Source organism: Bactrocera dorsalis, chromosome 2 (assembly GCF_023373825.1).
Source record: "Bactrocera dorsalis isolate Fly_Bdor chromosome 2, ASM2337382v1, whole genome shotgun sequence".
NCBI classification, from domain to species: Eukaryota; Metazoa; Arthropoda; class Insecta; order Diptera; family Tephritidae; genus Bactrocera; species Bactrocera dorsalis.
Genome location: NC_064304.1, coordinates 106,447,888 through 106,464,404, shown reverse-complemented (window position 1 = coordinate 106,464,404; position 16,517 = coordinate 106,447,888). Strand labels below are relative to the sequence as shown.

The 16,517-nt window shown below is 33.8% G+C and overlaps 1 protein-coding gene across 1 annotated transcript; it reads left to right on the top strand.

The window, feature by feature from the left end:
* The first annotated feature begins 342 nt into the window (after window positions 1-342).
* LOC105232959 (uncharacterized) lies at window positions 343-3,557 on the top strand. Its single transcript, XM_011214873.4, has 4 exons — window positions 343-637; window positions 832-1,052; window positions 3,021-3,140; window positions 3,218-3,557. Exons 1-4 carry the CDS (start codon window positions 446-448, stop codon window positions 3,435-3,437), a joined length of 753 nt encoding a protein of 250 aa, XP_011213175.2. The 5' UTR covers window positions 343-445; the 3' UTR covers window positions 3,438-3,557.
* The last annotated feature ends 12,960 nt before the right edge of the window (window positions 3,558-16,517 follow it).

Sequence of the window (16,517 nt, the reverse complement as noted above, 5' to 3'; positions counted from 1 at the left end):
AAGTAGACAGCTACAACAATAGTACTTAGCAAACAACCAGAAAAAATAAAAGCAAACAACCACAAAAATTATACAAAAGCTACGGATAACAAAGAATCGGAATTATCACCGCTAAGTAAATGCCGTTAAATGCTACTTTATGCTAAAACATTAAGTCAATAACACCTTCGCTTGGCCATTAAATAAACCTTAATAGCATTTAACGCAGAAAAAATAACAACAACATGTGGCAAGAACACACACTCACGCGCACACATAGTAACAGCTGATTTCTGATTTCATTTTCAGTATTTTAATAGCCAACCTAGAATGATACAATGCGCTGCTGGAAAGTCATAAAAATGTTTGAGACACGACGGCTGTGTGGTGGCAAGCAGTCACCAGTAGGCAAGCGACGAGTTAACCAGCACTAGCTGTCCAGTCCTGTCAGTAATCGCCACTTGAAATGTGCCACCGCCGCAGCAGTAGTGGCAACAAGGAGTTGTACACAGTTTTATTGTTACTGTTGTGTATCAGCGGCACGCTCGCCACGCTCAGTCTGCCGCTTTCAAAGCGCGAGATGCCAGAAGGTGGCGCCGAGAGGGTGTTATCGCGCAAGAGGCGTTATGTAGCCTTTCCGGAGGGCTCTTCTTTGGCGGTGAGTGTAACAGCGAAACAAAAATAAAAAGCGAAAGTTGTAAATATCGTTATAAACGATAAAAAAGTGTTATAGAACGGAGCTGGTGCAATGAAAAGCCGCTGCCGTACACATACAAAACAAGTGACAAACAGTGACAGTTTTACAGCATTTTTAATTGCTTCTCTCGCATGCGATAATCGTTATTTTTTAAGGCTTCCATTTGTATGACCGTCGGTGTTATTGGCAATCCGAACACGGAATGGCTGAGTTGGGCCGAAAATTGGGGCGTGGCTTACGATCTGCCCAATTACGCTTGGGTGAAGGAGCATACGCGTGGCTTTAAGAAAGACATGGATGCCAATAAAACGAAAGCGATGGCCATGCGTCGCTCGAGACGTGATTTATTCGGAAAATTGGAAACAATTATTGAGAAGTAAGTTGGCAATGAAGTAAGTAGTAAATAAAAATGTGATTGTTTTCGTTGTGACAAGTGAAAGATGACTGTAAATGCTGGAAACGTCTGTGTAGTTGTTTGGAAGCCACTTGTAATGGTTTCTTACGGAAGTGATATATTATTTATGGTGAAATTTTTTTGTCATTTATTGGCCCAAAAAGAGCTAAAGTGAACTTCAAGTTGCTCAACCTGTTGTTTCCTTAGCTTGGGTTGGGATATAATGACCACACAAAGACCTACTGGTCTTAAGTAATGTCAGATGGAGGTTCAGTTTAATTGGAGTTGAAGTATTTGTCATACAGAATGTCAACGCTTTTTGCTAACTTTAATGAGTGGTAGATATCTAGATATCTAAGGAGGTGTTTCAGCGAATCTCCCACTTTCCCTGCACTTGCATGTATCGTCGGTAGTTACGTCCATCCGGTCCGCATATGATGCCAGTAGGTCATAACCTGTCTTTAGATTAAAAAGCCGGTCTGCAGTCTGGGTGAGAAACAAAGGTGTTTTCTTTAGAACCTCATTACACGATCTTGGCGATCTTGCATGTTGTCCTGTGCTGATGTGTTAGCTAAAAGAATGGCAATTTTGCAACCTCATCACTTATCTCGTTTCCCGGAATTTCTTTACTTGCAACCCAGCATATAAGCAGCCCTTTCCGGTGGCCGCTACATCTACTGACTCCATGTCTCTAAGGACATTCTTTGACGTAATGTGTGACCTGGTTAGTGACGTATATATTGATCTTCTTTAAGTAGTTTCCTCCGTTGTTTGTTGTCTTAGCCATTTTTCTGACTGCAAAAACTTCCGGAAACTTGAAGGGTTTCCTGAGATCTAGTTCTGTACATATGCCGTAAGTTCCGCTGGCGTTTACTATACTTCTACTCTCTCCATCCGTTTTTTTGACTTGAAACCTTCTCTTCCAAAAAAACGTGAGGCTATATGGTCCATTTTAGGTTATTCAGCAATCTCTTGATTATTGTATTTGTAGTTTTCTTAACTTCTTACTTGCGTCAGTAGTAGAAGGTGTACGTCACATTGTCAGTTAGAATAAATTGAGAAAATTCTTCTTTACCATTGGTACAACGTTTATCCGAGTTAATTTGAAAGGATTCGTAATGACGTTCTTCTTCTTTTTTACTGGCGTAGACACCGCTAACGCGATTATAGCCGAGTTAACAACAGCGCGGCAGTCGTTTTTTCTTTTCGCTACGTGGCGCTAATTGGATATTCCAAGCGAAGCCAGGTCATTCTCCACCTGGTCCTTCCAACAGAGTGGATGTCTTCCTCTTCCTCTGTTTCCCCCGGCGGATACTGCGTCGAATACTTTCAGAGCTGGAGCGTAGCCGTTGTCTTTTAATTCGCTGAACTATGTCAATGTCGTCGTATATCTCATACAGCTCATCGTTCCATCGAAAGCGATATTCGCCGTGTCAAATGCGCAAAGGATCATAAATCTTTCTTAGTTTCTTTCTTTCGAAAATTCGCAACGTCGACAGTTGCTGTTGATAGACGAAATTATCTACGACTTCGAAGTTATGACTCTCAGCAGTGACGTGAAAGCCAAGCTGTGTGCGACTTCTGTTTGTCTGAAGTTAAGAGATATTTCGTCTTGCACTCATTCACCACAAGATCCATTTGCTTTGCTTCTTTATCCATTCTGGAGAAAGAAGATCATGTTGTCTGTTTGGTGAGATTTCAAAGGAATCGTTTATTTTGATGTTTTGTCCGATAACAGAATTAACCGTGGTAATTCTGAAGTTTGTTGTGATTGGTTGAAAAAATTAAGTGATGAACTCCTCGTTTAAACAAATTACTTTGGAAGCAGTACGCCTTGCTCTATAGTAGCGTCTTGTTCCAAGATCTGAAGCAACAAATTCTAATATTTAATTTTCCCCATAATCACATGTCTTTCACCTCTTCTTTTCTCTACGGTTTGCACTTGTTTAGCATGGGTTTCGCCGGACATGAATGTATTGCTCGCGCGCTTTGCGAGTCGTCGAAGTACTTGAATGTCGAGAGTCAGAAACGCGGGAATATGTTAGCGGAAATTGTAAAGACCGTATTCAGGTATGTAATTTTAACTCGAATCTGATAAGCTTTAAAAACTATATATTGCCATTTATGGCCTTCTCCTATTTATGTAGCTTCCCAACTGATCCAGTGTATGAGGACGAACCGGATATAATGCATCACTATGATCGTATATACAGAAGAGCACGCCGCGAAGTACTTGATTGTAGGGTGGAGCATGCGCAATGTCATTTTTCCTTATTGGAAATGGTCTTTGGCAAATACTCCATAACGCCAGCAAAAGAAAGTCCACACTTGTTGTCGAGTTTGCATAAGGGACGCGGCTTTATGTAAAGTGATTAGTTGCTTGGTATATTTAGATAATGGTTACTTATATAGTCGTTAGATTTATTCACTCTAATTAATAATAAGATTACGTAATAAGTCATTGCATAATAAACTGTGAAACTAAAAATGGAGCGCAAATAATTTTTGGATTTGGTGAAGGATTCCCGTATTTTTAATGAGGTTACGCCAAAATTTCTGTTGGTGGATGTATTGACTGTGAGTATCATGAGCTAATTGAGACCTGTCCAATTAGTAATGGGTGACTCGCTTCGATATTCTCTACTTATTTAAATAAAAAACACAGAAACTTCAAATTTAATGGGGAATACTTATTATCATTCGAAAGAACAATCTTTCGCATTTATTTCTTGAAGATTATCTCTTTCAAATTTTGGCCGCGGCTACGTCTCAGACTGTCCATCCATTGTGTGCAATTTCCGATGATTAGTTCGAGCATTTCGACTGGTAACTGGCCAATGATTTTGTTTTTTTTTCTCAAATTCTTTATTTACAATCTGTCTGTATTCAAGACAATAAGCAAATGTTCTAAAATATACATAACTTTATACTGTTGGACCCCAGTGGGCGCAAAAGTAATATTTTATCTATACTTAGCTTAAGCTAGTGATAAAAAAAAAAAAATAATGATTATTTATTTCCTGTACGGGAGGTCTAGAATATGAAATCGTTTCAGTCGAAATGTTTCATCTGTTTCATCCAATAACGCAATAGCTAAAGGGTTGGAATGATTGCTCAGCCTTTCAAGATAACTAGAACTAAATTTCCTAATTTCGTCTTTGACACTTGGTATATTTAGGTCGTTGTTAATTGTGATATTTGAAACAAACCAAGGAGCATCCAGAATCTTCCTGAGGGTTAAGTTCTGATAACGCTGCAATATTTCAATATTTGAGTTGCTGCAAGAGCCCCAAAGCTGGATTCCATACGTCCAGACCGGCTTTAGTATGGCTTTATAAAGTAAAATTTTGTTTTCAAGACTCAATTCCGATTTGGGTCCAATGAGCCAGTACATTTTATTAGTCTTTACTTTAAGCTCTTTTCGTTTTGCCTTAACGTGATTTTTCCACGTTAATCTTCTATCAAGATGGAGGCCTAAGTACTTCACTGTATTGCTGTTAGGAATCTCTTCATTGTTCATAATAATACTTGGACAGGAGTCTTTTTTCATTGTAAATGTGATATGTATAGATTTATCTGTATTAATGGCCATATTCCATTTTTTAAACCATGCCTCAGTAATTCGTACCTGATCCTGAATCATTTTCGACGCTTCGATCCTAGAACTGCTTGCCGCAAGCCGCATGGGTGGCGACTAAAACATTTTCAAGGACAGGCATATCTGAGGTATATATTGTATACAGGATCGGACCAAGAACGCTTCCCTGTGGAATTCCAGCACTAATAGGATATATGATACGCGTAATATTTTGCTCAAGGTCTGAATCGAAGCGGAATAGACCGGAGAGACTTTAGACTTTACATATTCCCAATAGGAAAATGTCTAACGGTGTGATATCACACGATCTTGTTCTCTAAATAAAATCAATGATTGATGCGATGTGTGGGAAGTGGCGGAGTTTTGTTAAAACAAAATGTCGCTGGGATCACAAACTTCAATTTCAGGCATCAAATAATCGGTTATCATGGCGCGATAACGGTCGTCATTGATGGCTACGTTCTCACTGGGAACATTTTTGAACAAATATAGACCGATGATTCCACCGGTCCACAAACCACACCAAACCATTTTTTTCTACAAGTATATTGCTTGTTTACATATCCACAGAGTCATAAGTGGGCCTCATCGCTGAACAAAATTTTTCTCGCAATCGAAACTTCTTGGAATTTTTCAAAAGCGAAACGATGCCGCATGGAAAGGTCGAGTATCTTCAGTTCTTGCACAAGCTCTATTTTGTTTGCTTTCAATTTAGGATCTCGACGTAAGATGCGCCAAGTTGTCCCATACGTCAGTACGCGTTGCTGCGAATGGCACGAAACAGACGAAAAGTGCTTGCTAAGGTGCAGAGGATTGCTGTTCTGAGAGTCGCCTCAGCGTACCGCACTGTATGCGCAGTGCCATCATCCCAATAGATCTACTCACAAAGGATAAAATAAAGCCATGACCATTGAAGAATCATGGAATTGAAATACATATGACCACGAGACAACAGGCGAGGGAGCAAACCCATGCATGTGGGCGAGATCTTTAGATAAGAGAACGCAAATGAAGATGAACCGCCAAACCAAGATATGATGTAGGAAATATGATGAGATATACTGTTATTTAACCTAGATGCTCTCCGGTAACGAGTATCTCTGAAAATACCTGTATAAGATGAGAAACCCCGAAACTCCTGCATATATTTATGGAGACGAACCACTTGATGACTCAAACCACACTTTTTTAAGTGCCACCGATAAAGATTTGCACGGAAAACGTTAGAAAACAAGCTTAGACAACTCAGTGCAGAAAATATAGTTGAAAAAATGAAAATGACGAAAGCTGGCAGGAATAGCAGTATATAGATTATGTACTACGCACGAAAAAAACAATAGAAGAGGAGCCAAATAGCTTGGACGCAGGAAGAGTGAAAACTGACCAATAGCAATGCGAAAGCGGTCCCGGTGCAAGGAAAAATTCCATTGTAAAGTGTTTAATGGGTACACTAATAAAGCGATTTTCGATGATTAATATTTGTTTTTGTCTCTAATCTCGAAATACGGAAGACCACCTTAACATATTTCAAGTTGCAAAGCGGGTGCCAGTAGCTATCTCTATAGATTTCGTTCCTTCTAACCAGTGCCGGATTAAACTAGCGCGAGGCCTGTAGCAAATTCTGTCAACAGGTCCTTGGTTTGCTATAGGTTCTCAGGTTTAGGGGACTAAATAAAACAAAATTGTTACATGACATTCTTTGATATTACTGCCACTCTTACTCAAGAAATCTAGTAAACTTTGAGCGAGTTGTTCATCAGTATGACCTTCCATGTGCAAAAACTTAACAAATCTTTCCACTGGTCCAGATGGCAGAACATGACTTGATATTCTGAAACACCTTGCTCTTAAGGCTGAACTGAACTAAAAAAATTTACCCTGTTAAGAGGTCAGCGTCCGCTTGGAAAAAGAAATAAGTAGATAGAACATTTTAACTACTGCGTTTTATGATACATCATAATGTTTTTTTATAATATGGAACGTCAAAAGAATATCCCTAAACAATTATTTTCAATAAAAATATTGTAAAACTTTAATGATTATACTTATTTTCTTTTGACAGCCATGAAGCATACAAAATCTATTCGGCGGAAATATGACTTTATTTTCATATAAAAATTAATGGATATTAATAAAAAAATAAAAATCTGGACGCTCGAAGGTCAGAAATGTATCTAGTATAGATACTAGTCTAAATATATCGATTATAATATTTACAATTAAACATTAGAACGTAAAAGTTAAGAAGTTCGTAAAATGCCTACTTATTTTTACGATTTATCGTGACGAAATCGAGTAGGAGTGCGGGGCCCGTAGCATTTGCTACTCTTTCTACATGGCTAATCCGGCACTACTTCTAACCTAACCCTCATGAATAATGGATGCAGGTGAATAAAATGTCGAGGAGGTTGCTGTGAAATCTCTTGAGAGCTTCGCTGTAATACTTACGTCTGCTGTTTAATTTGACAAATGAAATATAAATCGAAGATTTTTTAAAACAAATTTGTTTTTCTTTTATTTTTTAATATATTTTTTTGCATTTTATTGATTCTGTTGGTTTGTTGATTTATTCATCAATTGTTTCCTTGCTTTTAGTTAAATTTTTTCTCATTTTTTATTGGTTGTATTTTTAATAACGCATAACATTTATTTATATAATAATTACCATTTCTTTATTTCAATTATTTTATAAACTGTATTAGTACTTTCGCTATGATTCTTTATATATATATATGATTTTTTATTTTAATCTTTTTTGTTTTATTTTTATTAAGTTTGCACAAATTCATTTTCTAATTTGCAATTACGTCACAAAATCCGTCAAACTATTTGCTTCAACTTACATAACTAAGTAATTACTGTAGGCTCTTAGTAATTTATTATTTCTTAATTTATTTTCATCTGTGTTTCTTAGTTTTGCTGCGTGAATGTATGCAATTGTTTGCTTTGCAATGCAAAAGATTTTGCATTTTCGTGTTTTTTGGTTTTTTCTTTTTATTTCATAAATTGTTTTTTTTTATGTGCTACAACGAGTTGTTTTCATTATTAAATTAATTACTCTTTATGTTTATAAATAACTTATGCACTTAAGTGTTCATTTTATTTTGTTTTGCTGTTATTTTGCATTTAAATTTCAAATATTGATTTTCATGAATTCCATGTTGTAAAGACTAGTGTTTCTCATTTTGTTTACCCAATTTACATTATCTATACTTATTTTTATTAAACTATTAATTTTAATTTGCGTATGTTTTGCTTTTGTGTTCTCATGTTGTCTCTGTGTGTTTCTACAATTTACGCATAATTCTTCAATGGTTTAGACTAAATTTGCTTATATACAGTGTGTTGCAATTGCCTTGCACTTATGACGCACAATAACAACATAAAAATCGTAGGCGTGTGAACGAGTCTTTATTTTTAATACAGTTATAACGGTTCATGGTACATACGCTTAACGTAACTGTGCACTCTCTCTCTCTCTCTCTTACTCTATTGTGTGCCACTAATGTGACGCTCTGTTATATTTTATATTGTTGTTGTTAATTATTAACAAGCAAATTTCTTAGACGTGGCAATGTTTGTTACTATGTTATGAAATCTGTATTTGACGTCTCTCCAGTTCTCCATCGCTTATTTGAGTTTGCGGTTTTCAGCGTTAAAGTAGAGATCACACTAAGTGACCAGAAAAGTGGTGCAAAGTAAGCGGCACGGATTCGGACTTTAATTTTTATTATTTTATTATAAGTTCGCGTTCTGTAAATAATATGTTTCGAGCACTTCGCTCAACTTATGGTCAATATAATCGGCCTACTGCGTACAATTCGCAACACCATCATCCATCTTGAGACGCAGCATTCATAATTGGATAATACTCAACCGAATAGACCACGTCCAGCACGCAATGAAGAAAATATAGCAGCCGTAGCTAAAAGTGTACGCGAAGACCGTAGAGAGTCCATACGGCACAGTTTGCAGCAATTCGGACTGACGTATGGAACGACTTGGCACATTTTACGTCGAGTTTTTAAATTGAAAGCGTACAAAATACAGTTTGTGCTAGAACTGACGCCGCTCAACTTTCCCAAGCGAGATCGCTTCGCTCTATGTGCTTTTGAAAAGTTCCAAGAAGAGCCGAAGTTTTGGAGCCATTTCTGGATCAGTGGGTATGCAATCAAGCAAACCTGCCGCATTTGGGACAAACGGCAACCTTAAGAGAGTCAAGAGCTCAAATTCATCCAGAAAAAAACGTTTTTGGTGAAGTTTGTGGTTCGGTGGAACCATGGGTTCATATTGCTTCAAAAATGATGCTGGTGAGAACTTAACCTTCAGTGGCGACTGTTGTCACGCCGTTATAACCGACTATTTGATACCTGAAATCAAAGTTCGTGATCTCGGCGACATTTGGATTCAACAAAACGGCGCCACTTTTCTCACATCCAATCAATGGATTTATTTAGAGAACATTTTGGTAAGCAGAAAATTTCACGTTTTCGGCCGGTTGAATGGCTATCTGGCTATCAAGATCGTGTGATATCACACCGTTAGACTCTTTATTGTGAGGCCAAGTAAAGTCTAAAGTTTATGCGGACAATCCCGCTTCGATTCAGGCTTGGGAGCAAAACACATGATGTGTGTCATTCGTCAGTTATCAGTCGAAATGCTCGAATGAGTCATCCAAATTTAGACTCAATGGATGGACCATCGGAGACGTAGCCGCGGCCAATATTTGAAAGTGATATAATTCAAAAAATAAATTCCAAAGAATGTTTTTTCCAATGATAATAAACACCCCGAATTAAATTTCAAGGTACTGTGTTTGTCTTTTAAAAAAGGAGGAACTCTTTAAATGCCGACCTTTCGTTTTGTCTGTAGCGCCAACTTTTCTTGTCGCATAGTGTGATTCCAGCTTCAGCAGCAAGCACTCTTGCTCGCTTACTCTTGCTCGCATGCCATTAGCAAAATGTGCAAGCTGCTTTTACTCTCTTTCATTATTTGTTTACTCTGCACTATCTGTTTGTCTTATTACTTTCGCAAACTGTATGTACCGTTAACATTTACTTAACATTTTAGTGTTAAACAACTTTGCAGAGTATTTTGAAATTTTAAACATAGTTTGTTTTATTGTTGTAGTGTTTTTTTATATATTTTCTTTACTAACTTTTCATATGTGAGATGTAAATGCAATTCAATTTCGTATGTTTTTATTTGGTTTTGCTTTATTTTATTTTTTTTTTGGATTTTTCGTTTATTCGCATAATATTTAGTAGTAGTTTCATGTTTTTGTCTAATATGTTTTTTTTTGTATTTCATTTGTTATTAAAAATCTGCGTAAACTTAGACCTTTAGATACCACATACAAGTATACATATGTACGTGCATTACATTACTGTTATAGCAATATATTGCAGTATTTTCAGTAATTATACCAAAATATATAGTATTGTGTTGTTTAGTTGTTAGTGTAATGCAGTTTTATTATAAATACAATAGTTGCAAGCATAAATAGTAGTGTTTCGTTATAACTTTTGCCTAGCATTAGTTATTGTAGTTTTAACTTTTTTATAATTTTTCACTAAAACAATTTTTTTCGCGTCATCCTGCCTCATGTGTGTGTTTAAAATTTTTTTTTTTTTGCAAATAACTACAGTTATGCTAATCAATTTCGTGTTGTATGTTTTTTAATTTTTTGGTGCAACTTAAATATATTAATTAAAAACACACATGGCAACGCTGCTTTCAATGCAAGCTGGCAGTTCTATGAAATCAAAGAAAAACTTAAGCAAAGTGAAATTAAATTTAGCACGTGTTTGTTGTAATGAAATCAAAATCCGTTTAATTTGCCTGCGTTTTATTTTGTTTTAAACGTGTTTTCGTTAAAATATAACATATTTTTCTTATTGTGGTGTTGTTTTCCCCAGTGACGCTTCGCTGTTGAGAGTTGTTACTCCGACCTCTGAAGCATTTAAAACTATGAAATAAATTTTATCTACATTTAACTATCGGTTTCTTTTTGTGATAAAACGTTTAGCTTTTACTTTTACCCAAAGGCTTACCACTACATTTTAGCTTAGTGTCTATTATTTCAAATTTAGTTGTTTTATTCAAAATTACAAAATATGTACAGTGTACATACGTAGTCTAGTACAAAAATCATTTACACACATTTACAATAAACTTACAACTATGCAGCGTGTGCTTATTTAACGGTTTAGCCCGATTCAACATATTTCTTAGAGCTTTTAGTGTTTTATTAATTTTGTTGTTATTTAATATATACACTTTGGTTGCAAATTTATTATTTTTATTTCAAGTTTTGCGTTTTACGGCGTCTGCGTGCGTGTAATCAGTGTATATATAAGCATATGGGCGATTTAGATTACATATATTTTAGGCAAAAAGCACAATGAAAGCTACGAGAAAGTTTTCATCAAAAACGCAAAAGAAAAAACGGCAAATTTTGGGTGAAACAATCTTGAAGCTATAAAAATTTTCGTCAAAGCTTTTGCTTGAAGCAGTCTTGAAGCTATAAAAAGTTTCGTGAAAGCTTTTTAGCCTCTTATTGGAAAAACTAGTAAATTTTATGTAACTAAGTGAAAGGTTTTACAAAAAATGGCATGGAAAAATCTGCGAAATTTGCGTGAAACAATCTTGAAGCTATAAAAATTTTGATGAAAGCTTTTTTGTTCGCTATTGGAAAAAGAAGTATATTTTAGGTAACTAAGTGAAAGCTTTTACAGGAAAAGCATAGAAAAACGGTGACTCGAAATAATTTTGAAGCTATACATTTTTTTGTGAAAGCTTTTTAGCATATTACTTTAATTAAGTGAAAACTCAATTTAGATGATGTCAGTAAATTAAGTTGTAAATATAAAAAAAATTTAAATAATTTAAATAGAATAAAAGCGGTTTTTCAGTACACGAGCAAAAGCTCGTTAAAACATTTTTCGTTACGTAGTGAAAGCTTTTCGCTAAACATTTATTTTTTCACAAGAAGCTTTTTTCGCGAAATACTTTAAAAATAATTGCGAAAGCTTTTCACTTTATTGTTGATAAAATTATAAACATTTATGTAACTAAGTGAAAGTTTTTACCAAAAATCACATAAAAAAGTCGGCGAACTGTTGGGTGAAAAAATTGTGAAAGCTTTTTGGCACATTATTTTTTATATGTGAAAGCTCAACTAATTTGATGTGGCAAAAGAGTGTTCTAAATATAAAAGAAAAAGCTGAAATAATTTGAAATTGAATAAAAACGTTTTTCAGTACACGAGAAAAAACTTTTGAAAAAGTTAAAACATTTTTTGTTAGAATGCGAAAGATTTTCGCTGAAAATATATTTTTTCACAAGAAGTTTTTTCGTGAAGATCTGGAATTTTGTTTTTGTGAAGTGAAAACCCCATCTGAAGAATGTAACTAAAGAGTGTTCCACATAAAAAAGAAAAAGCTAAAAGTAGTTGAAATAAGAATAAAAAGCGTGTTTTTCCAGTATACTATAATATGAAGGAAACAATTTCAAAAAATTTAAATAGTGAAAGTCTTTTACCAAAAATTTATATTTTCAAAAGAAGTTTCTTTCGCGAAGTACTTTTAAAATTGCTAAAATTTATATGTACCTCAAAAAAACAAGAAACTATTCCTACATCGTACATATCCGAGCTTTCCTTCATAAAGAAATATCCTTAGCAGACTGATTACAATTCAGTGAAAGCTTTTTTGCGAATTTTAATAAGTGTAGAACTCGCAGACGGTGAGCCCGTTTTGTGAATATGCAGATTAAGCTATTCCTATTTTATATTCTTTTTCTAATATTTCAATTTAAAAGGTTTTTGAGAAGATTTTAAAAATTAATACGCATAATGATTTTCATTCAAAACTCTGTGAAAATTTTAATAAAGATTTTGTTATATAAAATTATTTTCAAAGTATACGAGTTAAATCTGAATGAACTGAAACCTCTTTACTACGAAAGCTTTAAACTGAGCTTTCAATTATATGCGTTAATCCGAACTTTCACTTATTTTCTGCTTTAAACTGAGCTTTCAATTATATGCGTTAATCCGAACTTTCACTTATTCACTTTAAATCGAGCTTTCACTTATTTGATTATGCCAAAGTTTTGCAATGAATTTTGGTTTAACAAAACGCCAATATTGTATGCATTTTCCGCACAAGGCATTCATGTAGCTTTATTTACAAATTATCGAACGTTTTCGGGTCTATTATAAAAACGAACACATGCCTTCGGTTTGCATATATATTTATTTCTGCACACCAGTATATATAATTATACGCATGTGTATGTTTAATGTATGTGAGTAACAATTGTATTTCTTTTGTGGTATTAGCTGCTATAATTAGTAAATAGTAGGAGTTTTTAAATTCAATATTTCTTGCTTCCATGCTTAATTTTATAATTTAAGTAAATTTTTTTAATTCCTTATTATTACTCCTGCAATTTTGTTTTTATTATTTTATATTTTAAATTCCTGTACGTGAACGTGTAAATTTGTTTAAAAGTGGCTTAAGTAGTAAACTTTCGTACAATTACATATTGATCTATTGTTGTCTGTACATTTAACCGTTATATTGTTTTTATAAGACTTACTGCATTCAAATTCGTCATGGTTACATACAATATATTGTTTCTTTATTATTTTTACGTCATTATTTGTATTTAGATTGGAAATGTGTTGTTGCAATGTGAATACAAATTGGTAATATTATTTTTGACGAGCCGACAAGTTTGCATGAAAGTTTTCAATTCTTTCACATTGAACTTTAAAAGAAAATTTGCAAGTGCACAGTGAAAGCTCTGAAGCAAACATTGCTTCAAGTCAAATTGGCCTTTGGCAAAGGTTTTTTTTCCTTAACTTGTAGTTTATGCAAATGCAACGAGAGATTTTGAAAAAGCTTTCAGTGCACAAAAAAGCTTTCAATGAATGTGTTTGAAACTTTGTTTGAAAACTAACGTATTTATCCTGAAGTTTTAAGCTTCTAGAGCCTTTTAGTAAAGCTCAATACAACCTTAAAGTTTGTTTAAATTTTAGTCTGTTTTCTGTGGCTTTTTTAAGGTAATTCTAAAATAACACAAACTTTTTGGGTGTACGAAAGAAATAATTTCCTAAACTAGCTGTTGCCATCAATATCCGGTAAAAAGCTTTGCAAGCTCTTGAAATATATAGATATGCACGTGTAATGCAATTTTTTCCACCGTGGTCCAGCATTTCGTGTAGCTTTAGAGCTTTCATAACGGCGTTTTTAATCTGAAAGCTCCAAAACTTTTAAATGGGAGCTTTACTTATAAGCAGTTTTAAAATTCTTTCAAGTTATTTTTTGTTTATACTTGCTGAAAATTTAAACTGTCATAAAATCATACAGTTTTAAAAGGAACTTTATCGGCTCAACATTGAAAAATATCAAACATGAAATGTGTTCTGTGTAGCTTTTCACAACCCTACGAAAAAAAATAAAATTCTTGCAAAGCGTATGTATTCGCTTATGTGTGCTGCCATTAGTTTCATGATTTTAATTTACTTCTAGCTAGAATTCAGCTTGCTAAATAATTGCCTGTCGCTTATGCATAGTTTTTAATTAGAAAATTTCCTTTACGTTTTTGGTTTTCTTCACTTTGGAATCATACTAACTCTAGTCATTAAAATTGAAACCGCTTCAATGACATTTGCCACAAATTTATGCATTTTTTTGGTTCTGCATAAATATTATCTTAAGTATCATATTTTGTATTTAAGATTTACTTGTTGGCAAGCAGAAATTTATTTTTTGCTCTTTCTTTACATTTATACATACATACATTTCGGTATTTTCGACTATGTTCATATTATTATGGTATATTTTGCTATGATTTTTCTTTGTTTTTATTATTGTTGATGTTGTATAAGGTGCTGGCTTAGCTGCTTATGATTTCAAGCAGGAATGTATAACGGTAAATTCAGTGCTTTTGAACTTCAAAGAAAAACTGTTGCAATTTTATAGTGAGTTGGTAAACGATTTGGTGTTGTAGAAGCTACTAAAAAATTACGGTACATTTTACGTTGCTATTATTACGAAATGGAGTAGCTTAAAAGCTTTCACTCTAGCGTAAAACTGTTTTATTTTTTATTTACGATGAAAATTTTAATATTAACAGAAATAGCTTTGGAAAATTAATTACTGTAGTAATAAATTTCTAAAGACTAGTGAAAGCAAGATTGGCACTCACAGTTTGAGCTTTCACGTTAGCGAACGTGAACGTCACGAAATGTTTGTATGAGAATGTTATAATAAAGATGCGTTTTGGAAATTTGGCATCACTGCGCTTTTATGCGAGGCTAGCACCTAATTTGTGTGAAAGTTTCAAAATAATGCAGAATTTTTATGAGAATAATATTATACAAATTATTTCGGAAGTGTGATACCACTAAAATTTTATGCGAGATTGGAAATTAGCAGCTTTGAGCTTTCATATTAAACCAAATTAAGTGAAAGTTTCAAAGAAATGCAAACAATTAAAAATAATAATTTTTAAATTTGATATAACAGAGCTTTCATGTTTAGAAATGTGATATCACCGAACTCCTATGCATCTAACAGCTTTGAGTTTTCACATTAATCAATATTAAGCGAAAGTTTCAGGGAAATTCACACAATTTGAAAAACAAAAGTATTCATGTGCTGAGGTTTTTGACAAAATATTGAAGAATATTCATGAATTTATCAGTTAACAAATGCTGAACTACACTTAATTCTAAAAGTTTAAGAGCTATCTTCATTATTAAAAACTATCTCTTTATTATGAGGTCTGGATTTTGGGTTATATCAAAATGAGCAGCTATGAGCTTTCATTAAAGTATAAATTGGAAAAGGTTGCGCAAGCTTAGTGGTTTTGCAGAACTTATTATTAAATATGACAGAAAACACAGAAAGAGCACGGGGAACTCACTTGTGGCTCATTATGTTGACTGAAGTTTCGAAAACTCTCGAAAGCACTATCGAATAGCCATGATACGAGAAAGACAACTGAAAACTCACTGGTAGTTCACTCATTTGACTAAAGCTTTTAAAGCCCTACGTAATAAAAAGCTTCAAAATAATGTATGAATCCCTCTTTTTATAACAAAACCGATCCTGATAAATATTTCCATTTGAAGAACTAATTTACAGAGTACTTTTTTGTATTTTTTTTATTATGACTTATCAAACTCATTGGAATAAAAAGTGATTTTATGTGAATACACGGCATGTAAAATCGTATGAATGATACCGTAAGCAGAAATGTAGTGTATTTATAGGTTTTTATATTATTTTATAGTTTAGCACTATATTTTTTAGCATTGGAAAAATGGACGTGATATTCAAGTTGTGTACAGTTTTCTCAGCCAAAAGCGTAGCTGAAAAAATCTGTTGCAAATAAAATAGTTGTGACAAATAGCAGACAAGGTTGCATTTGATATCAAATTTCATATCCTCTCACACATACTTCCTTATAAATATATGTATATAGTATAATATATATAATATATTTAAATTATTATACTTGCATTATTATTTGTAAAAGTGGCGCGAAAAGAATTCTAGCCTAAAATTTTTAATTATTAGCTGCTTTCTTCGGTCTTTAGTAGTTTTCAGTACAAGTCTAAAATATTGCGGGAAAATATTTACGAAACTCATCCAATTAGTAATTAGCTTGACGGTATTTAAAGCAATAATATAACTGTGGCGCTTTTGAAAGTTAGCAATAAATTTTTGAGAGCTTAAAGCTGAAACTTCACGACATTTAGGTTTGATTTATAAAAACATTAATTTTTTGGGCGAAATAAAGCTTTGATAAAAATCCGCTATCCTGTGAGCTAT

What these genes read in the sequence shown, in the direction of transcription:
- LOC105232959 (XM_011214873.4), top strand. Translation starts at nt 446, where the DNA reads ATGTGCCACCGCCGCAGCAGTAGTGGCAACAAGGAGTTGTACACAGTT. An exon ending in TTGGAAACAATTATTGAGAA is followed by an intron (nt 1,053 to 3,020) that starts GTAAGTTGGCAA and finishes GCACTTGTTTAG; the next exon opens with CATGGGTTTCGCCGGACATG. An exon ending in ATTGTAAAGACCGTATTCAG is followed by an intron (nt 3,141 to 3,217) that starts GTATGTAATTTT and finishes CTATTTATGTAG; the next exon opens with CTTCCCAACTGATCCAGTGT.